The sequence below is a fragment of the Oncorhynchus kisutch genome, linkage group LG20 (genome assembly GCF_002021735.2).
Source record: "Oncorhynchus kisutch isolate 150728-3 linkage group LG20, Okis_V2, whole genome shotgun sequence".
NCBI classification, from domain to species: Eukaryota; Metazoa; Chordata; class Actinopteri; order Salmoniformes; family Salmonidae; genus Oncorhynchus; species Oncorhynchus kisutch.
The window spans coordinates 23772822-23796765 of record NC_034193.2 but is presented as its reverse complement, the minus strand read 5'-3'; the positions used below and the strand labels follow the sequence as shown (position 1 = coordinate 23796765).

At 42.8% G+C, this 23944-nt stretch overlaps 1 protein-coding gene across 7 annotated transcripts; it reads right to left on the bottom strand.

The window, feature by feature from the left end:
• Positions 1–729: 729 nt before the first annotated feature.
• plekha4 (pleckstrin homology domain containing A4) lies at positions 730–21147 on the bottom strand. Of its 7 annotated transcripts, none has more exons than XM_031799040.1 (24): positions 20858–21144; positions 18206–18278; positions 17964–18062; positions 17663–17735; positions 17445–17545; positions 17190–17308; positions 16819–17016; positions 16340–16655; positions 16039–16098; positions 14047–14196; positions 12854–12925; positions 12446–12526; positions 12000–12152; positions 11723–11821; positions 10025–10133; positions 9761–9840; positions 9450–9554; positions 9229–9319; positions 8681–8727; positions 7700–7831; positions 4761–5342; positions 4137–4249; positions 3413–3537; positions 730–3147 (listed from the first exon to the last, which is right to left on the bottom strand). In XM_031799040.1, the coding sequence occupies exons 1-24, from the start codon at positions 20896–20898 to the stop codon at positions 1838–1840; spliced, it is 4329 nt and encodes a 1442-aa protein (XP_031654900.1). In that variant the 5' UTR covers positions 20899–21144; the 3' UTR covers positions 730–1837. The 7 variants fall into 7 exon arrangements, with proteins under 7 accessions (XP_031654900.1, XP_031654899.1, XP_031654903.1 ...); XM_031799039.1 differs by having other exon boundaries at positions 7700–7834; positions 20858–21143; XM_031799043.1 differs by having other exon boundaries at positions 4833–5342; positions 7700–7834; positions 20858–21143.
• Positions 21148–23944: the final 2797 nt, after the last annotated feature.

Genomic DNA, 23944 nt, shown 5'->3' with positions numbered 1-23944 from the left:
TCAGCATTCTCCGCATCTCTCTGTGATTTACGCGCGCGCGCACACGCACGTACACACACACACACACAGGCCAAACAAACACCTGATTAATTATAGTCTACAGTAAATGGCTATGAGAGACAGCTAGGCCATGTTGACAGACAGACAAACTTAAGCCATCGTACATGGACCACACCATGCATAATGGAGACTTGTGACATCCTCAATATGATACGAACGGAACGAATGAAAGTGAACATGGTGTGCATTAGGCGAGTTGGCACATAGTTTATAGCCCTTCTTAGACACATATCACCTATGTTCTGGTGTCACAAATGTGCGCGATTTGACTGCACCAGATAAGTCATTTTTGTGATGGTGTAACCATATCAGAATTAGGCCGCAAGGAATGAGGAGATGCGGTGCAAACATCAAAAGCTACACGCTACTTGTACAAACAACACTTTTAGTTTTGAACACAGGCCATGATATTTGTATTTTCACTCACGACACCAATCACGAGTGAATATGTAACAGAATGTACATTTCTAAATAGTTGTTTGTGCCTTGATCTGACCCGGCCAGTTCTTTGCATAGCAATGAAATGAGATGACACGTATTTATGTTGCTAATATTATGCAGGAGTAAGTGTTTTTTTTTTTTGAAGACATACACGACACAAAAGTATGTGAAACTATCCATTCCGTGCTGAGCATGGTAAGAAAACAAATACAAACAATACAATAAGACAAGAATGCTATTATATGTTTATTACGTCAAGTGAGCAGTTTGTACATTTAGTTACCATGTTGTTTTATGGATATGTTGACGTGTGAGTAGAACCATATACCATGTATATACAGTATACTAGCCTATGTTCAATTTCATTGCATGTTCCTGTAAAATAGATAAACAAACAAGACATTGTTTGATATATAGGTTTATGAAGACATTGATAGCATATCTCAGGTAAACAGATGAGCCGGGTTGAGTCGGGAAAACAGAAGGTAGGGCTGTCTTTAAGAGCGAGGAAGCCCGGCAAGAGGTGATGTAATGTGTTCTCAGACAATGATGTCATCGACTGAGACACAGCAAGGATTTAAAGTGACAAAGGCATTATTAAAAACCCAGTTCCATTCTGCGTTCTGCCTGGTCAGAGAAGAGTTAATCAGAGGAGTAGCAGTCTAAAGGACCAGTGTTGAGGAAAGAAAGCGCTATTGATGAAACGAGAGGAAATATGTCATATATATTCGTAAATGTTAGAATAACACAGCCTTAGTGCAACATATGGTAATGCCGGACATATGTTTATTAATTAGGACATTTGAGATACAAAACGCGAGCACAATTCATGTTATATAGTGAGAACAATAATACGTGTTATTGGTGAACAATGAACAACCATCCAACTGTGATACATAGGGGTGTATTTGCTCAGTGTTAGATATGTAAACCGGGTGGAATAATTGTGTAACCTCGGCCGTTTGACATATACTGTGCATGCGTTTATTGCTAGTACTGTACCCTACATTGTATTCATACGGCATATGATCACAGTATATACGCACATGCAGGTCTTGTGGTGAATTCCATTTTCTGTTGGTAGCATATCCTGATTATCGATTTCTTTTCTGATCACACACCTTTCCCGGACATAACCTTTAACGTAACTTTAGATGTTATACTGTTTTCATTGGGAAACATCATCATCATTCTCCTTTCCCAGATATCTCTCTTCTCTTCTCCTCAATACACTATGTCTCTCTATCACTTTCACCCCCCCCCCCCCCCCCATCTAGCTCACTCCAGTCTCTATTGTACTACATCTTCCTTGTCATCCTCCATTTTTGTAGTCCCTCTATAAACTTGTCCGCAGTACTGTTACTCTGCCTCTTCCAAATGAGGCACTTCGATCCGCCCTTTCCTCCTCGTACAGGCCTAGCGAGTTGGTTTTGGATGGGCTCCGTCTATTTTGGACCGCGTGGTTTCTCTCTCCACTTACACTGCTATTGGCCACCTTCAACTCTCCAGTTCCCTCCTGTTCTACCTTCATATCTACTGTTCCACAATTCTCTTGTCCTGTTTCTGCCCTTCCACACATATGCATAAAGTGGACCTGTTCTGATTCAGGATGATTCCACGATTCGGGATTAGGTCTCCTCCATTCCTGACTTTGCATGATTTTCCCTTGACTCTCCTGAGTTGGTTCCTCTGTTGCTTTGGGCAAAGCGTCATTGTCCGATATCTCTTCATAGATGCATTGGTCATGTCCTGGTTTGGATGAGACGCACAATGTTTGATTAGCAGATAGTGGTGCGTTCCGGTCCTTAGATGTTAAATCTTGCTGCTCATTGGTTGTAGTGATGTCTCCACTATCGTCTGTGGCTATACCATGACTTGTGGACGATTCTGAATGGTGGCAACCTTCGATTTGTTGGTCTGTTGGTCTTACCACCCTATAGGTCACTTCATCTGCTGTTGAAATGTCATTGGTTGCCCCCTCAATCTCTTCTCCCTGATTGGATACTGATTGTCCATCAGTCATTGTAATGTCCGTGTCTGACAGATTGATGTCACTTGTGATTTTATAGAAGAGTGAATGATTTTCCAACATTTTCTCTAAACTTTCACTTACAGAAAATGTGTCACCATTGGAATCAGTTCCTGCATCATGAGATGTTGGATCATTGTCCACATTCAAGGTTTCCTTTTGGCACAATGACTCTATTCCGTGGTCTCGTAAAGGTATGAACTCTCGCCACTGATTGGTTGAGAGGAACCATTCTGCTTTCAGATTGGTGGACAGAGAACTGCTTTCAACGTGATAGGATGAGAGTTCCTTTTGGTCTTCTTCCTGTTCTTTGTCTTCACACCTCTTGAATTGCAGGCCTCCATCAGTTTGGTATACAGTCATCGAGGAGATCTTATTGGAGGAAGTGGATGGTTCCTTTTCTTTTTTACATTTCATGATACCCTTTCTGTCACCGTGACCTTTGTGCAGTGTTTTGTTCCCAATATGACCCTCATGACCTTTAATGTGCCCCTTCCCCTCATCTTCATAAAGAGGTTTCTCTCCAGGGGTCGGAGGTTCTACCGTCCTGTTACTATGTAGAGCCCTCCCGTCACTATGACACCAGCCTCCGCAGACATCCTCATAAGGCCCAGAAACTGAAAAGTACAAACATTTCTGGAATTGGTGTGATTCTCTGACAGTAGAAGAGCGTAGACTGTATAATTACCGAGAGCAACGAAAGCAGAAAGCGAAAACTTTCAGCATACATTTATCTAAATAACTCTTATCGCATCAAGCCAGCATGAGTGTTTGTACCTAGGCATTATGAGTGATTCAGAGGGGTTGGGTTAAATGCGGAAGACACATTTGAGCTGAATGCATTCAGTTGTACAACTGACTACCTATCCCCCTTTCTCTTACCTGGCATCTCCCGGCTCTTTCTGGCCTTGTCATAGGTCTTCTGTGTAGAAGGGGTGTTGTGGAGCTCCTGTCTCTCCATCCTGGTCAGTGGATGTCCGGGCACCACGGCACTCTCTCTGACTGCACTAAGTGAGAGAGGGGAGGAGATTCAGAGGGAGAGAGAGAGAGGGAGAGAGAGAGAGAAAGCAAGAGAGAGAGAGAGAGGGGGGAAGGGAAGAGAGAGAGAGAGGCACAGGGAGGCGGAGGGACAAAAAGAGGAGGTGGAAGGAAAGCCCCTGAGATTAAAGCTAGATTCGTAGATGCATGCAAACTCATAAAGAAAACACATGACAAGAACGTATAGCAACACAGAGACAGGTATACACAATCTATCAGTGGAGGCTGGTGGGAGGAGCTATAGGAGGACCGGCTCACTGTAATGGCTGGATTGGAGTAAATGGAACAGAGTCAAACGCGGCTTCCATGTGTTTAATGTGTTTAATACCGTTACATTTATTCAATTTCAGCCAGTCATCAATGACCCCCGTCCTCCCATAGCTCCCCCCACCAGCCTCCACTGCAATCTATCTATGTACAGTATAATATATAGAGTAATTGATATCGCTTCTAATAAGTGTCTCTCTACATAGTGAAACGCACTGAGCTGTCACAGAAGGGATTCATCATAACCCAGTATAAACACACACGCACACACACACACACACACACACAAAATGAACCCCACCTCCGGATGACTCTCTCCCTGATCCTCTCCACACGTCTCAGTTTGGCCTCTCTCTGCTCAGGGGTGAGGTCAGGGTCCGGGGCAGATGTTATGAGAGTGGCGTGTCCCTCAACCTGTGACATGAAAGCCACAATCCTGAGTCTTTGTCTGTATTTCATGTGGCATTCATAGTTATATTATTTTGGGAATCAATGGGTGTATATCATTACTTGAAATTGCAGTTGAACAGAAGGAAATCTTCCAAATTGTGACTTTGAGCTTTGTGGCATGCTTAGCTGTACAATAGTAAAAGGTGAAACTGTCATTAGGGATGACCTAATGTCACAAACAGGAGGCTGCTGAGGGGAGGACGGCTCATAATAATGACCCGGAACGGAGCGAATGGGATGGCATCAAACACCTGGAAACCATGGAAACCATGTGTTTGATGTATTTGATACCATTCTGCTCCAGCCATTACCACGAGCCCGTCCTCTCCAATTAAGGTGCCACCAGCCTCCTGTGGTGTCACAGTTGTTTGGCGATCACTGGCTAATTAGTTTGTAAAAAAGCCTTTATTAGAATGTGACTCGTGTTTCATAACTGAAATAAGAGATGAGATGAAATGAACTGTACTCATCTCACCTTCTCTTCCTCCCTCTCACATCCTCCCAACACTTCTCTTGTAGTGTCATGACCCCTATCCTCCTTTCTTACCCTGGGATCAGATGCCCCGCCTCCATTAGAGGCCACACCCCCATTGCCCACAACGGCCCAGTCTTGACCCTGCTGGGGCCTCAGGGCCTCCATAGCAGACTCTGTGTTGGATGCCTCTTTCCAGGGGTCCTCTCTGGAGGATCTGGTGGTGACATTGTGGCTCTGCTGGGCCCTAGTTGCATTGAGCCCATAGGAGTTCTGCTCTTGCCTCGCTGAAGCTAGCTCCTGTAGAGCCCTAGCCAACCGTTTGGCCGGTGGCTGCTCCTGGCTCATCTCTCTCATCTCTGCCTGGGACCAATTGGAATTTTTATCAGGCATCTCAAATAACTGCCTTCTAGGTGCTTTCTGGGGTATTTGCTTGCTTTGCTCTGTCAATCTTCCTGGAGGAATCTGCTCAGGCAGCGGAGTGGCCAACTCGGGAGGGGGGTCCTCGACAGAAACGCGTCGGGCAACCAGAGAGGACGGCAAGACGGCTGTGAGGACTCTAGTCACCCTCAGAGGAAAGGGGGCCTAAAACAAAAAAAAATCTCATTCACATGTTTAGGCCTGCATATATGCATATATGAAGTTTATTTCCAAATAATATTCACAAGTTTTTCTTCATGTGTGTGTTTTTATTCTTAGATTAGCTAGAATGGAATGTTTGTATACTGTATATTTGACACGGTGCCTTCAGAAAGTATTCATACACCTTGACTTATTCCACATTTTGTTGTGTTACAGCCTGAATTCAACATTGATTGAATCCATTTTTTCCCTCCCCAATCCATACACAACACCCCATAACGACAAAGGGAAAACATGTTTTTAGAATTGTTTTAAATTGTATTGAAAATGAAATATCTCATTTACATAAGTATTCACATCACTGAGTCAATACGTGTTAGAATCATCTTTGGCAGCGATTACAGCTGTGACTCTTTTTAGGTAAGTCTCTAAAAGCTTTGCATACCAGGATTGTACAATATTGTTCAAGCTCTGTCCATTTGGTAGACCGCTGCGGCATTCGGGAGGCCATTCTGTTTTTGTTTTTTTATCCCCCCCCAAAAATCCCTAGTCCAAGCCGATGACAAGCATACCCATAACAGGATGCAGCCACCACCATGCTTGAAAATATGGAGAGTGGTACTCAGTGATGTGTTGTGTTGGATTTGCCCCAAACATAACGCTTTATATTCAGGAAATAAAGCTAATTTCTTTGCCACATTTTTTGCAGTTTTCCATTAGTGCCTTATTGAAAACAGAATGCATGTTTTGGAGTAGTATTATTCTGTACAGGCATCCTTCTTTTCACTCAGTCATTTAGGTTGGTATTGTGGAGTAACTACAGTGTTGTTGATCCATCCTCAGTTCTCCTATCACAACAATTAAACACTGTAACTGTTTTAAAGTCACCATTGGCCTCATGGTGAAATCCCTGAATGGTTTCCCTCCTCTCTGGCAACTAAGTTAGGAAGGACGCCTGTATATTTGTAGTGACTGGGTGTATTGATACACCATCCAAAGTGTAATTAATAACTTCTCCATGATCAAAGAGATATCAAATGTCAGCTTTTTTAAATTTGTACCCAGCTACCAATAGGTGCCCTTCTTTGCGAGGCATTGGAAAACCTCCCTGGTCTTTGTGGTTGAATCTGTGTTTGAAATTCACTGCTTGACTGAGGGACAATGCAGTCCATGCAACGTATGTGACTTGTTAATAAAGCACATTTTTACTCCTGAATTTATTTAGGTTTGCCACATTGTTTACTCCATGTGTAACTCTGTGTTGTTGTCTGTTCACACTGCTATGCTTTATCTTGGCCAGGTCGCAGTTGTAAATGAGAACTTGTTCTCAACTAGCCTACCTGGTTAAATGAAGGTGAAATAAATAAATAAAAAATAATAAGGGAGTTGAATACTTCTTGACTCAAGACATTTTAGCTTTTCATTTTTTTAATAAAAAAATAAAATCATTTCTAAAAACACAATTCCACTTATGGGTTATTGAGTGTAGGCCAGTGACATCACATCTACATGTAATCCATTTTAAATTCAGGCTGTAACATTACAAAATGTGAAAGAAAAGTCAAGGGGTGTGAATACTTTCTGAAGGCACTGTATGTGGTTGTCTCACCTAGCTACCTTAAAATCAATGCACCAACTGTAAGTCGCTTCGGATAAGAGAGTCTTGCAAAATAACTAAAATGTCAAATGTAAATGTTTTACACACAGATCTCATATTATTGATCATTTTATTTTATATATTATATGGATATATAGCGTCTTGGAATTAAACTTCATATTAACATACAGTAGTGTGTACACTGAGTATACAAAACATTAAGAACACTCTTTCCATGACAGACTGACCAGGTGAATGACCAGGGGGGCAGGTTAAGGAAGCGTTGAGACAATAAAGACATGGACTGTGTACATGCGCCATTCAGAGGGAGAATTGGCAAGACAAAACGGTAGTGCCTTTGAAATGGATGTCTGATAGTACGTGCCAGGCACACCGGTTTGTGTCAAGAACTACAACGCTGCTGGGTTTTTCCCACTCAACAGTTTTCCTGTGTGTGTCAAGAATGGTCCACCACTCAAAGGACATCCAGCCAACTTCACATAACTGTGGGAAGTATTGGAGTCAACATGGGCCAGCATCCCTGTGGAACACTTTCGACACCTTGTAGAGTCCATGGCTAGATTAATTGAGGCTGTTCTGAGGACAAAAGGGAGGGGGGAGTACAACTCAATGTTAGGAAGATGTTCCTTAATGTTTGGTATACTCAGCGCACTGTATATATCCATACAATGTTGGATCATAGGTTCACATACATATTGGATCATACATAAATCCATTACACACTAATCCTCATAGAACCAACCTCTTCTTTCGGTTCTGAACTTTGATACTGGGTTTGGCTGGTGGGACCGGACATAGGCGGTTTCCTCCGACTGGCTACCCTTTCCTGATGTCTCCTCATCCTCTCAATCTGCTCCTCTTCACTCATCCTTCCCTTCTGAGGGGAAAAAAGGAGGCTCTAGCACAACGTGTACGACTCCAATACGCAGAAGTCATGACTGGTTGTCGCGAACGACTGAGAATGCCCGAGCATGCATCGGTAATAGTGCTAATAGAAAATCTGTGATACTGTGTGTTTGTGTGAGGGAGAGGGAGAGAGGGAGAGAGAGAGAGAGAGAGAGAGAGAGACGCGTGTCTCTGCTTCCCTCTGTTGACTGTCAGGGGTATTGCAACATGCCCTAATTGTAAGGAACCTGATCAAGACAATAAAAAAATGCAGTTTGGCATTTACTGAGATGACTCACGTACTGAAGGAAGCTCTGCAGAGTTGTCACTAGCTGGCACAGCCGCAAAGTCATACAATCCTAGTTTAAACCTAACCCTAACCACAAGGTTTAAAATCATGACGCTTGCAACGCCAGGGTTGAGGGTTTGAATCCAACAGGGGACCAGCATGAAATAGTATGAAAAATGTATGCACTCGCTACTGTAAGTCGTTCTGGATAAAAGTGTCTGCTAAATGACTAAACATGTACATGTAAACCTTAACCACATTGTTAACCGTAATGTCTAACCTTATATTACTACTAAAAATATCATTTTTGTTTTCGTGAATTTGTCGATGTAGCCCATTTTGACTTTGCAGCTGGCCCATCAAGCGTAATCCACCCAGTCCTACCCCCAGGGCAAAACTCATGACAATAAGAGTCAACCTTGTTTTTGAATTTGGCTTTGAATATATATTTTTTAAAACCTTTCAGTTACTGTATTCGTATTCCATCAAGTGATTTGCATTTGAAAAAGGTGCAGATGGTGGAGACGTAGATTAATTAGACCATCTTACTTTATTTGTAATGTCTGGTGTGGACCATCTTGAACTAGACTGAGATTCTGTGGGTGACAGAGATCGAGGGAGTCAGGGAAAAGGAGTGTATAAGAAATAGTAATTGATAACATGAAGAAAACCTGACCAAGAAAGTACAGTACAATGTACCACCATCAGAAGGGACGATTGTCTCCAAGGCAATTAAATAACCATTAAGTCTATGGTGCTGTTTGCCATAGTTATACCATAACGGTACACTCTTAGAAAAAGGATTTAAAAAGTGTTCTTCGGCTAGTCCCCATAGGAGAACCCTTTTTGGTTCCAGGTAGAACCATTTTGTGATCCAGGTAGCACCCCTCTGTGGAAATGGTTCTACATAGAACCGAAAAGGGTTCTACCTGGAATCAAAAAAGGGTTCTTCAAAGGTGTTCTCCTATTGGGGACAGTCGAAGAACCCTTTTTAGGTTCTTAGATAGCACCCTTTTTTCCCCCTAAGAGTGTAGATAGGTAGTTCAAGTACTTGATAGTCAAAGACATAGTCATAAACCCCATATCATACTAGCTACCTGATGTCTCTCTCTGTGTCCTGTCACCATGGAGATCAGATTGGCTGTTTCCTCTTCTGTCCAATGGATCTCCTGGGCCACTGTAAATGCCCTGGAGTACATACACAGAGATCACGGAGGGAGTTTCCACTATTGCTAGATCTACAAAATGGAGTGCAAGTGCCCAATTTGGGACAAGGGTAGAAAATCAGGATGCAACCTATGTCTCTCTCTATACTCACCTCGTAGTTCGGATTCATCCACACATGCCCCTGGTCTCTTCCCTGATTGGTGTCTTGGAGCTCCTGGGGTAAAGGGGGGCGGGCCGGAGGCTCTGATTCCACCCCCTGACAAAATCATAAACATCATTAACCAATCAAAGTATCATTACACCAACAGCGCCCTTATAAGAACATTGAATCATATGCCTTATCCAATATTCCTTTGGATATATTGACAGAGTGCAGAGTCCCCACTCTGACTTGGTATCATTCCACAGCACTATAGTAACCTACTAGGGCACTGGTATTGTGGTATGGTAGTCGTACTGTACCGTTGGCAGTCCACTTCTCTCTGTTGGAGATCCAGGAGTCCCCGGGTGGGAGGATGACTTCTGGAATACTCCTATGGGAACTGAGAAAAGACACACACACAAGGTGAAGAGAATAAGTTGAATCAAGAGCCATACTGTACACTGTATCTTTACATATCTGCATCTGATTGCTCCCTCTTCCAATGTGTACATACGCTATTCGTCCCCTTGCATGAGCAATATGAGGAAATGTTCAGACAAAGTAGGAGTGTTTCTGACAGTTACCTGTGTGCCTCTGGAAGCCCAGCAGGACCCGGAAGTTATCCCTGTTGACCCTGAGTCCAGAGAGGATGTCGTCCATCATCCACAGCTCTCTCTGGGCCTGGGACTGCTCCTGAGGAGGGGTGAGAGGAACTTTGGTTTTTCTACAAAATTTAACATGACCCATGGCCCTTCTAACCAGTTCTTTTTAGAACTACATAAATAAACAAAAATGGCCACATTCATCAAGCTGGGTAAGATATAATTATTAAACATGTTTATAATAATTAAGATTTCTTCCTAGGTTCTGGCCTTTCTAGGGAGTTTTTCCTAGCCACTGTGCTTCTACACCTGCATTGCTTGCCGTTTGGGGTTTTAGGCTGGGTTTCTGTACAGCACTTTGTGACATCGGCTGATGTAAAAAGGGCTTCATAAATACATTTGATTGATTGAAATTTGATCATATTAACAATGTTGTTGATCGACGAAAGACCGAACTAGGTCAAAGGTAATTCAAAGGCCAACTCAATTCTAAGTAACTTCAAACCAAGTCTTTGAGTTGATTTGGTCATACAACGTTGAACACGGTGAGCTTGCCCCTATATCTATTTTTTTTGTCCCCAAGTTAGCCGTGGCTTTTGAAACAAAACAAAGTCGTGGATGGCCCCATAGACTTATTTCCTGGCCCCATAGACTTCTTTCAGGGTACATGGAAAAAACGAAGTTTCAACAAAAAAAAGTGACAATGACATTTTATTTGGTCCCTTCAAAAACACCCACTGTTCCTAGGCCGTGATTGAAAATACGAATTTGTTCTTAACTGACTTGACTAGTAAAATAAAAGTAAAATAAATTTAAAAAACACCCATTGAAACACCTTATCCCTGGAACAACATTTTAGGCTAGTTTCATACCCTCAGCATATCATCAAATAATGTGCTCAAGAAGGAGGAGTTCTTGGCTGATTCGTGTGATTTAGCCTGCATTTTGTGATGACGTCGGTCTATCAGGTTCAACGAGCACCTTTATTATGGCTTTGATTGATAACTACCTTTTAGGGATGGTGAGAGCCAGATGTGGCAGATCTTTCCAATACTGCAGTACAGTACATACCTCTGAATACTACACATTTTTTGTATTATGTTAGTACCCTATTAGCACATATTTGTTTTTATGATAGTGATAGCATGGACCGTCACACTGTTATACTGTCTATTTTAGGACGGACGGACGGGGGGGTATCCGAAACAATGTGTACAAATGATTTGATGAAACTTTTTCAATCTGGCCTTGTAAATAACACACTGTCTAATCAGGTTGTGCCAAAATTTCAGTCTGAATGACTGTATGCTTTGAAGGGACTGGAATGCATCAGACATGTGTTGGAAAGTTCAGGAAAGCAGAAGGAAGATCCTCAGGCAATCATTGTGTATTTCATCTTTCCCAAAATGTTTGGTTTAAAAAGCATGCTGGCGGTGCTTCTTTTTGTATTACTGTGAAATAATAAAACTGGACGGGGACAAAAATTGAATTTCAGAATGTCGCGGGGACCCGTCAAGGAATATACCTTATGTGGGTGAAACCGACCATTGTGGGTATGGGAAACATTTTATGAGTTGCAGTGTACATACCATAAATCCAATTCAAGAACATTGCAATAATATGAATGTTATAAGAGAACGAGAAAATCTGTAAAGTGTGACAAAACTGAGGAGTCTATACTTGTGGCATCCCGAAATTACAGACGTGCTGCAGGTGTGATCGGAACACAGACAGCTCGCTCTCCATCCTCTCATACTGGCTCCACACTCTATCCATTTCCTGTACCAAAAAGTAAACAAATGTACTTCAATTCGGGGTTAAGAAATCAAGTTTAGGTTCATAATATGATCTTGCTGATGTGGATATCAATGAACATTTTTGTTCAACGCTGGTACATTATAAAAATCATAAACGATTCCTATTTTTTATTTATTTTTAAAGGTATCAGTTCCATCACCAATGAGACGTCGCACATCCTTGCTCGGATAGTGACCAGTTCTTCCTGGAGCAAAGCCTTCTGGGTGAGTGCTCCTTCCTGTCCTCGGAGTCCTTGGTTCCTCCACTCGTCCAGTTGCAGCCTGGTCATCTCTAAGGCGCACTGGACACTGTCCTAGAAGAGAGGGAGAGATGGGAAGGGTGAAAAAGTTTGCGCAATACATACTACATCGTCGCAATACAGGAAAAGATTGTAGAAGCTTCCAAAGATCGAAGTTTGCGGTACGACAACAGGCGCTACAATGGAAAATGTCACCAGATGAAACCATCGTCTACACAGTCAAGTCAAGACAGAGTGTGTGTGAAGTGTCGAGTGAATAACAACAATATGCACTATTGTCGTATCGTAGAAAAGCGAGAACAATTGTGTGGGCCATGGAAAGGAAACTGTAAGCTGAAGGTACTGACCTTGTCAACTTGTAGATGGGCCAGCTCTAGAGAGAGAGACTGGAGAAGCTTGTCACACCCACACAGTCTAGTCAGCACAGCCTAACACAATCAAAAAAGAAACCAGTTCATCAATCAAACACAGTTCAATATGGAGGGAGGGAGTGCTGAGGAATATTTTTTTACAACGGGATGGGGAGGTGCTGACGAGTATTTTTCTCCACTAATACAGGAGTAATAAAGGCCTAGTTTACACATTTTGTGGACATCCATTTAATTTAATTTTTTTTTTTTTAAGATTTGTCAGCACCTCTACTCCCTGAGGCTATGGTTCAATTAGTGAAAAACTACAATATAGTAATCATTGAAACAATAAGAAGGATATATTGACTACATTTCATTAAAGGGCACAAATACACATATTCTTACGTCTGTTTCACTCTCAAGAGGCCTGACGGGTGGCGGCGTCTCTTTCTCTTTGAACAGCTCGGACTTGGACGACTGTAAGCAGAGAGTTCATGACCTAACCAATTCGTTTTTCAGACTGATTTTGACACACTTCCTCCTATAACTCGAATGAAATCCCAAATCACACAAGGTATCACGTATGACTTCCTTGTGAATAATGGAATGTATGTGTGTACCATTAGAAAGTGTACCCCTAAATGCCCTTACTCCCAGCATGAATAAAAAGGGAACCTTGGGTAAAGAATATCCTTGTTTGTGTGGACATGTTTGGGTTTGAATCAAGTTTGCTTGAGTGAGTGTTTTCTTTTTGTGTTTTGTAGAGCCATCGTCTCGTAATGCTACACAAAACATCAAAATATTTTTTGAGACAAGATATATACGTTCAGATATAGTATGTCTCTTAAGTTCAATTATTATGAAATGAGTTTGCCCATGAACTCTACAGTCGTTTATAGTGCATGACAAAACAGGCTGTGTGGCTACTGCCATTATTCTCCTTTGCAGAAATGCAATGGTGTTGAAAGATAACCTTTGACCTCAACAGAGTGTAGTAGGCAATTCATTTCACAATCACCAACAGCACATTGATCTGAACACACTGAAGCTACGACAGCCTCGTGTTGCCAAAACTGCAGCTAGCTAAATGTGGCACGAACAACAGAAAACACATAATTTTCAAAACAACGTATGTGACGAACAGAGATTGGAAAAAAAAAAGACAAATACCGAACACAAAGGATATCGCTAGACAAGACAGTTTTACGGTTATTGGACTCACTCGCCAGTAGCTAGACAACGACAGGGCGGACAGACGGCAAACATCTCTCTAGGACGCTGGCTGTTCCATAGACCTCCAGTCATTTCACGTAAACTAGCAACTGCGCAGAAATGGTATCCACTTGTTCATCTGACTCTAGGGGGATATATACCTATCTCTTGAATAGTACTGAACATGAAAGTGTTCCCCTAAATACGTGCAAGTCAAGCATCATTATTGGTATAACTTGTCAGCAGTTGCAGGTACTAAATTACAAGTCTATGGCATATTGTCATCTAAAGTGCTACAGACAAAACACAACATTAACAAGTAACAACATAAAAAGCTAGTCAAACACAGACCACAGACAGACAGACCACAGACAGACGGGTTGTACCATAGGTGGCGGTAGCAGACAGACAGACATATGGCTGCGATGGTGATGGTGGTGGTGATGGTGGTGGTGTGGGGGGTGAGGAGCATGGGGAACTCTTGAAGATGGGGGCAAAGGGGGCAATAAGTCTGTTTCCCCCCCTGTGGAGTAGCTCTGAATAGAGAAACAGGGCAAAAATATATACAATACAATACGTAATTAAGAATATACAGATATACAGGCAATATACAATAACATGGCTTATTATACAATGTCTACATGCTAATATGGATGGTTATACAAATAAGTTTTTACAATCAAGCTATACAATTATTTGCCTATAAATGCACTAGGATGAATTATAATGTTATTACAATTACATACTGTAGGTATGTATTAACTCTCTGTGTACAGACAGTGTATATTCTCTGTTGATGTACAGTGCATTCGGAAAGTATTCTGACCCCTTGACTTTTTCCAAATTGTGTTACGTTACAGCCTTATTCTAAAATGGATTAAATACTATTTATTTCTCATCAATATACACACAATACGCCATAATGACAAAGGAAAAACATGTTTTAGACATTTTTGCAAGTGTATTCAAAATGTAAAAAAGTGAAATATGACATTTACATAAGTATTCAGACACTTTACTCAATTGTTGAAGCAACTTCGGCAGCGATTACAGCCTCGAGTCTTCTTGGGTATGACACTACAAGCTTGGCAGACATGTATTTGGGGATTTTCTCCCATTCCTCTCTGCAGATCCTCTCAAGCTCTGTCAGGTTGGATGGGGAGCGTCGCTGCACAGCAATTTCCAGGTCTCTCCATAGATGTTCGATTGGGTTCAAGTCCGAGCTCTGGCTGGGCCACTCAAGGACATTCAGAGATTGTCCCCGAAGCCACTCCTGCATTGTCTTGGCTGTGTGCTTAGGGTCATTGTCCTGTTGGAAGGTGAACCTTCTCCCCAGTATGAGGTCCTGAGCGCCCTGGAGCAGGTTTTCATTAAGGATCTCTCAGTACTTTGTTCCAATTCATCTTTCCCTCAACCCTGACTAGTCTCCCAGTCCCTGCCCCGGAAAAACATCCCCACAGCATGACGCTGCCACCACCATGCTTCACCATAGGGATGGTGCCAGGTTTCCTCCAGACATGATGCTTGGCATTCAGGCCAAAGAGTTCAATCTTGGTTTCATCAGACTAGAGAATCTTGTTTCCAAGCGGGCTCTCATGTGCCTTTTACTGAGGATTGGCTTCCGTCTGGCCACTCTACCACAAAGGCCTGATTGGTGGAGTGCTGCAGAGATGGTTGTCCTTCTGAAAGATTATCCCATCTCCACAGTGGAACTCTGGAGCTCTGTCAGAGTGACCATCGGGTTCTTGGTCACCTCCCTGACCAAGGCCCTTCTCCCCTGATTTCTCAGTTTGGCTGTGCGGCCCGCTCTAGGAAGCCCGCTCTTCCAAACTTCTTCCATTTAAGAATGATTGAGGCCACTGGGTTCTTGGGGACCTTCAATGGTGCAGAAATGTTTTGGTACCCTTCCCCAGATCTGTGCCTCAACACAATCCTGTCTCGGTGCTCTACAGACAATTCCTTCAACCTCATGGTAGTCAACTGTGGGACGTAATATAGACAGGTGTGTGCCTTTTCACATCATGTCCAATCAATTGAATTTACTACAGGTGGACTCCAATCAAGTTGTAGAAACATCTCAAGGATGATCAATGGAAACAGGATGCACCTGAGCTCAATGTCGAGTCTCATAGCAAAGGGTCTGAAGATTTCTGTTTTTAATTTTGAATTACATTTGCAAACATTTCTAAAAATCTGTTTTCGCTTTGCCATTATGGGGTATTGTGTGTAGACTGGTGAGGATTTTATTTTTTGATTCAATCCATTTTAGAATAAGGTGGGAAAAGTCAAGGGGTTTGAATACGTTCTCAAATGCACTTTGTACTGTACATAAGGAGATCTGTTGTGCACGCTCTGTGTATATTCACACTGTTTTGTACCTTCCCGAAAGCTCTTCGTCCACTTGGAGTATGGTGGAGGGAGGAATATACAGGCGTGGGCTAGGGGAAAAAAGTCAACATGGAGATTGAGATAATTAAATAATGAAAAACCCAACCTTAATCCCAACCTTAACTAACTTCTTCTTTAATTATGTAGTCTTGTCTACGCTTTAGCTTTACCTTGTCACAATAACACGCCACGTACTCATTGAATCCTTCTATTATTTGAGTCTCTGCCCGGCATCTAAACCTTTACAGGTGTAGAATAACACCACAAATCAACGAATCGTGTCCTCCTCACCCTGTTGATTGTGTGCCATCTGTCAGTCCCTGGAGTGTGGGGGGCGGATTTAAACTCCATCTTGGGAGACGCAGGGGTGTAACACAGGGTCTGTGGCGTCATGGGAGGATCCTCCTGGGGTCGAATGTCAACCCGCCCGACTGGTGTGTGGGGTCGCGATCCCAATTGACCTCTGGGGGTCAAAGAACCTGTCCCCATGAATTCTGTGGGCTTGGGTGGTGTGTTAGGACCAGAATGGAAGGGGAGGGAATCCTCATCTGTCCGGTTTCTCCTTCTGCTGCTAAATTCTGTTGGACTGGGTGTTCTCGGCGATGGGCTAAGTACACAAAATAGCACAGAATGCACAGAAGTCACCACCCCCCCCTTAGACAATTCCCCCAGAACAACCGTGCGACTTTCTAAATGTGCTTGATGACAGAGACAGTGGCAGGTGACAGATGTCTAGACACTGAGCCTGCTTGCAAATCCTCCCGTCCTACCTTCGCCGCACGCTCCGCCTCCCTCTTGGCTCCGAATGGGGTGCCCCCATTCCCCCCCTGGCGACCTGACTTTGATTCCTCTGTGATGTGTTGGTGTGCGCAGCATTACGGGGACCACTGAGAGAGGGGGAATGAGGGAGATCCACAGACTCACTGCTGCCACCTATCTGCGTGAAGTCCTGATAACTCGAGCAACGCCTGAGAGAACGCAGAAAAGGAAGGATAGCATAATGACCGGATAATATCCTCTTTATAATGAAATACAATACAGTTCCAACTGAGTCCTGTGTTATTATTACATAACGGTTTTATTTAAGGAAATTCAAAGATGAAGAAGTGTCCAAAGTGTCCAATAATGTCTATACAGGTACCTGTTGATGGAGCTGTCTGCTTCCATACAGGCGGACTGACTGAGTGCTCTGACCCAGCCCAGCATGTCCTCCTGAGTGTCTGCACTGAAGAAGTAGGAGCGCATTCCCTGGTGCACCACCTAATGTCATAATTTAATACATTCTTTTACAGTGTACACACACACATATATATACTGTGTATACATTACAAGCACACACAGATACTGAACCTACAGTCGACATAGTGGAAAGTGGAATGTATACGGGGTCACTTACTTTGAAAGTGTTTTTTCTGTTCTTGCATTCTCGCGGTGTGCAGAAGAGAATGTTGTAGCTGGGTAGTGGGATGCTACCCAGAACAGATTCTTCTCTGCTGTCTGGAAGAGAACGAGTTGAGAGAGAAAAAGAGATGAGAGAAGCTGGAGGAAAAACATCTGGACGAAAACCCACTATTTATGTCAGGTACACACACGACAACAGTATTCTTTGCTTGCCTTTGTAGTAGAATAAACAGTAGTTAGAGAGGACAAACCATCTTCTCTTCCACAGTTTCAGCCCAGAGCTGTCCTACATGGGACAAAACATTTATAAGAATTATACGATTTACAATAACAAGCAGAAACACATTCTGACGCAGCTATGAGCGTGACTAAACATTAACAAGCATCAATGGATTATTCACGAGTTTCAACATAGTGTTAAAGTCCTACATCACCATTCAATACAAGGCCTGTTTAATTGCTACCTTGCAGTGATCAACACATGATCTTGGATGTTCTGTTTACTGAACAGTACCTTCTTATTGAGCCAACCTCTTATCACCACGGGGCAGTTGGGGTCTCTCTTCGCCGCCCTACATCTCTTCCCAAACGTTTGCACCCTGTCATCGCCGTCCTGTAAGAGTTTGAGAGAGAACCATTGATAAACTGTGCTGATGAAATAACCTCAGTAAATGTTCGGTGGCGTCAATGAGCGTTGAGCTTGTTGAAACAAAAACTAAGCAAAGGTAGAGGTGGTTCAGGACAGGAGAGACAAACCTGGCTTCTGACAGGAAAAGAGGAGATTGTGACCACACTTGAGGCATGGCTCATTCTGTCCTGGTCCTCCATTCTGTGAGAGAGATACAGAGAGAGAGAAATACAGAGAGAGAGAGAGAGAGAGAGCCAGGGACAGACAGAGACAAAGAGAGAGCCAGAGAGAGAGAGATACAGAGAGAGAGAGAGAGAGAGAGAGAGCGACAGAGAGAGAATGAGAGAGACAGAGACAGATAGAGAAAGACAGAGAGATAGACAGAGAGACAGAGAGAGAGAGAGACAAAGAGAGAAAGACAGAGAGAGAGAGAGAAAGACAGATAGAGAGAAAGACAGATAGAGAGAGAGAGAGACAAAGAGAGAAAGACAGAGAGAGAGAGAGAAAGACAGATAGAGAGAAAGACAGATAGAGAGAGAGAGAGAGAGAGAGAGAGAGAGAGAGAGAGAGAAGAAAAGAGGAATAGGAGATGAGGGACAGGAGAGGAGATTAGGAAGGTAAACATTGATTAACAATTTTATGCACTTCAGTGTCCGTATGAAAGATTTGCCATGAAAGAATGATACGTTGATGCCTAATTTTAGATAGTCAATACATGTACATGTGGTTCTCTTCACTACCTAAAAAAAGGCAAACTGTGATCATAACAACAAGAGGCCCATAATGGTTTGTACTACACAGCTTTTCTATGAAGATCTGACAGTGGCGATACCAACCAGAAGACACCAAGCAAGCACAAACACTGGTAAGTATCAAATCAACAGCAACAGTCAATGGCGATAAGTAGAACTAAACTTGATTCTCAATAACAACGAGTGTACTCAACAGGCCTTGCGTCACCAGACACAACCAACATTACCAACACACTACTGCATACAACTAAACAACTATACCAACCAAACAGTGTGTCACTCCCACAAATGAATTCCAATCAAAAAAACTATGTAATTTGCTACCAAGTACAAAATGTGACATGTAACAAGCACATATCCATACCCGAACTGTTATCCGCTATCCGTTCCTTATGAGAGGGGGGGGGGGGGGTACCGTAGTGTACTTGCCCAACCCTTTCCCCCAACTCTCTCTCACAGGGTTCTATTCTGAGCCCTCACAGGCCCTGCCGCCCCATGGCGAAACTGACAGGTGACAGCTGCTTAGCCATGGTAGCAGGTGGGGTTCTGGGTAGTGTGTGAAAATCAATATGGCGCAGAAAGCAAAGATGGTATGCGAGACATGCGGGGGGAGCGCAAGACGGCAGCATTAGACGGCACTGCTGAGGAGGACAGGAAAGGGGAAAATTTTAAAAAAGGGTGGACATGGGGGATGGGGTAACATGTTGAAGGCAAGGAAGCAGGAAGTCATTGGAAATCCGTCCGTTTTGTGTGCGTTTGGTTATGTCACTGTTACTGAATCCTGTTCCTAGCTAGAAAGCTCCATAGCCGCAGTCGTGGGAGACCCCGGTTATTCCGAACGGTAACATTATTAATCTACGCGACTATCAACAAGCGAGACATGGAGTGAGAGAAGACAACAAGAAGCCATTGTCAGGGGATGTTGGCCCTAGCCAACCAGGGTTTATGTGGGTGTGGTGAAATATTTGGAGAATCTCCTTCTGACCTGGTGGGGGTCGCTTGCTAGCTTGGGGAACAGAAACGGAAAATGCTAAAGAGCGCTAGCGAAGACAAACAGAGTGTTTGTGTGCCACACAGAGTGGGCTTTGTGGGCCTTGCGCTCAAGGAGCCGGGAGCATCATGAGAATGCCGACAACGATTATGTTGAATAAATCACACAAGGAAATCATCTCTTTCCCATCTAAACACAATATCTCACTAACGGAGACACTTGTATGCTGACAGTGTTCACCAAAGTCTGAAAATCGTGACCTTCAACACTCAACACACTAGTGATGACCCTCTTGACTTATGAAGATCTTATAATGACCTTATTACCGGTAATGAGAGAGGGGGAAACAAATGGCTTTGGACGGCAGCATGACGTAGTATGACTCTGAAGCCTATCAAACAAACTAGTTTATGGCTAAACCCAATTGTTACATATCAAGTCTTTTTCAGCTTAGCTCAAAATAAGTTTGGTACCACGGTCACAAATTTCAACCACAAACAATGGGTCATATACAGGATATAACATTTCAAAACGCAGATGACCTTACTTGGAATTCATACAAGAGTATGGATTACTTTATGAAAATACAAGTAGGAGACGTGTTGTAACACAATATCAATACAATAAGGGCATTGTAGATCAACCAGTGAATCACTTGATTTACTGAGAAAATGGTAAAAAATCACGAGGACCTGTTTCGTCAACACTATAAATAAGGACAGGTGTTATCTGTCTAATCGACTGTTTTGTCATTTATCTGTTGATATTACAACTACTCATTTCCCACAATGAATTGTGCACTGTGACTTTTGATCAAAATATCAATATGTTAATTCATAATAATAAATGGGTACATTTTAAGTTTGTAATTGAGTTTGTTTTTTTATAGTAAAGAAGCACCATACAACTGCTTTTGAAATTGAACTGAATTAAATATGACTTTTTGGTTGTTGGTCAAATTAAGACTCAAAAGAGTTCTCAACATACCATCTCATATTAATTTCTCAATGAATCATAAAGATGCCATATTGCTGTACCTGACCAATCGTGTCTGCCTGCTGGCTGTCTCAACCTCCATTACTTGGCTCTAGTCCTGAGTCCTCACAGCATCTTCCCAGGGTTGGCTGCTCTGTCCTGGCTATCACAATCGCCTGTTGCCCCTTCAGTCACAACACTATCCTACTCTACTGTACTTCAATATCCTAATGTGGTAATCTCTCTTTCCATCTCTATCCCAAATGTTCTTCTGTGCTGGGTTTATCTGCACAATTTGTTCGGCAATCTACCTACGCTGTCCATTGACACTCAATCTGCCTTTCTTCCTTCTAACAGTGGGCTCTCTGTGTGCTCCCTCTTCCTCCCTCCCTCCTTCCTTTCCTCCCTCCCTCCCTGCCCTTGGCAGTCTCTCTCTTTCGCTGAGTGTGGGATTGTGACTTAGGCATTTTTTTTTAAACAGCTGTTCTCTCTCTTTCTTCCTCTCTGCCCTCAGTGACATTTTATTGCTATTCCCCAGTTGATCGGAATCTAGGTTTGTGCTAAGGAACTTGGGACACTGATGTGCACACTGTTAAAATGAAGTGTTTTGTAACAGTAAAACTAGTGGCAACTGAGCTGCCACCAAGGTGTTCTGAAACATGACATGGTGTGTTGTAACACCACTATTTTTTAAAAACATTTTATTTAACCTTTATTTTAACTAGGCAAGTTAGTAAAGAACACATTCTTATTTACAATGATGGCCTATCAGGGAACAATGGGTTAAGTGCCTTGTTCAGGGGCAGAAGGACAGATTTGTACCTTTTACCTCCTTCTGGAGTTTGCAAATACTGTAAGTATTGTAATACAGTAAGCAAATACTGTAAATACTGTAAGCTCTTATATTGTGTGCTGTTAAACTTCTCATTGGTCATTACAGAAGCTCAAATGTACAATATTATGTTCAAACAAAGGATACGAGAAAATATAGTTTTGTAAAAACACAAATTATACTTTTGTCCAGCATAATAATTAATGAATACAAAATCACTTTTTCAAGACATGACTTTTTCAAATACTTTATATTTTCTTTGCAAATGATCAAATGACAACAAAACATTAACAGGGCTTTCCCATTTTTATATTGATAAAGTAAGACTGTTCAAAAATCTGTAAGGCATTTATCATATTCATATTATTCAAAATCAAGGCACATAATAATAATTAGGTGGGTGCTTACATTTGTCCTATTTCACACATGTACAAGGGTGAATTTGACATTTTTTGTTGCATATCCCACTTCCCCCTGAGACACCGTCGGAGAGTGTGGTCATGGCCAGGGATCAACCATTATTGACAGCGACCCTGGAGAAATTAGGGTTGCATGCCTTGCTCAAGGGCACATACACAGATGTTTCACCTAGCCGGCTCCTAACTGCTAGGCTACCTGCCACCCTTAATATGGCATTACATTTCACATTCATTAGGGGGAAAAATACAGACAATGACTGCTAATGTTAGCAGTAGCACTCTTAAAAAAAACGTGTACAAAAATTCAGCCCGGAGTTCAATGCGATGCGTTGGTACATGGAAGGTTGTTCAGATGTTGTTCAGATGCACAACTTCCGGACTTGTTTCCGTGCGGTTTGTTGCTACTTTGCTACCTGACAACTTGACGGTTTTTTACTTTTACATTTTTAATAAACGTTTTATATTTTAATTTTCCCCTCACTCCACTTTTTTCATTCTACTTTTTCACCCTTGGCGCTTTATCTGGACGTGGTTCTACAGGACCTCCACCAGCCAAAGCCAAGTAGTAACATGAACATGATGCCTTCTAATTGCCGTCGCTGTACTCATAATATACAGAACTATCGCCTAATGGTGAGGACAGCCGCGCTTCAAGCCCAGCTTCAGACACAATCGTTAGGCAAGGGTAATGTAAGTGTAGGAAAGGATGGAACAGCGTCTGTGCCACCAGTAAGTATGGATAGTAGTATAAATCCCCTCGCACGGTCCCCGCAGCCGGACAACTTTCTCATGGCTTCTGGAGGGAAATGCTGTAGGAATGCTCAACCGGTGTCGCTCATTCAGCCGATAGAAACTTTCAACAGGTTCTCCCCATTAAGCAACAAGTCGTAGTTAGAAGCCAAGTCTTCTCTGGTCTCCTCCACCCGTTACGGGGTCTGAGCGCTGAAGCCTCCCACCATTAGCTCTGACAAATTAAAAACCATAGTCATTGGCGACTCCATTACCTGCAGTATTAGACTTCAAACGAATCATCCAGCGATCATACACTGTTTACCAGGGTCAGGGCTACCTACATAAAGGCTAATCTGAAGATGCTGCTGGCTGAGGCTAAAACTGGGGAGTGTAGAGAGTATAGGGATATTGTTATCCCTATAGGACCATGCCCCAGGACTACCTGACATGATGACTCCTTGCTGTCCCCAGTCTACCTGGCCATGCTGCTGCTCCAGTTTCAACTTCCACCTGACTGTGCTGCTGCTCTAGTTTCAACTGTTCTGCCTTATTATTATTCGACCATGCTGGTCATTTATGAACATTGAACATCTTGACCATGTTCTGTTATAATCTCCACCCGGCACAGCCAGAAGAGGACTGGCCACCCCACATAGCCTGGTTCCTCTCTAGGTTTCTTCCTAGGTATTGGCCTTTCTAGGGAGTTTTTCCTAGCCACCGTGCTTCTCCACCTGCATTGCTTGCTGTTTGGGGTTTTAGGCTGGGTTTCTGTACAGCACTTTGAGATATCAGCTGATGTACGAAGGGCTATATAAATAAATTTGATTTGATTTATCCACGTCGGCACCAACGGTGTTAGGATGAAACAGTCAGAGGTCACCAAGCGCATCATAGCTTCAGCGTGTAAATCAGCTACAAAGATGTGTCGGCATCGAGTAATTGTCTCTGACCCCCTCCCAGTTAGGGGGAGTGATGAGCTATGCAGCAGAGTCTCACAACTCAATCGCTGGTTGAAAACTGTTTTCTGCCCTTCCCAAAGATAGAATTTGTAGATAACTGGCCCGCTTTCTGAGACTCACCCACAAACAGGACCCAGCCTGGCCTGCTGATGAGTGACGGACTAATTCCTAGCTGGAGGGGTGCTCTCATCTTATCTATGAACATAG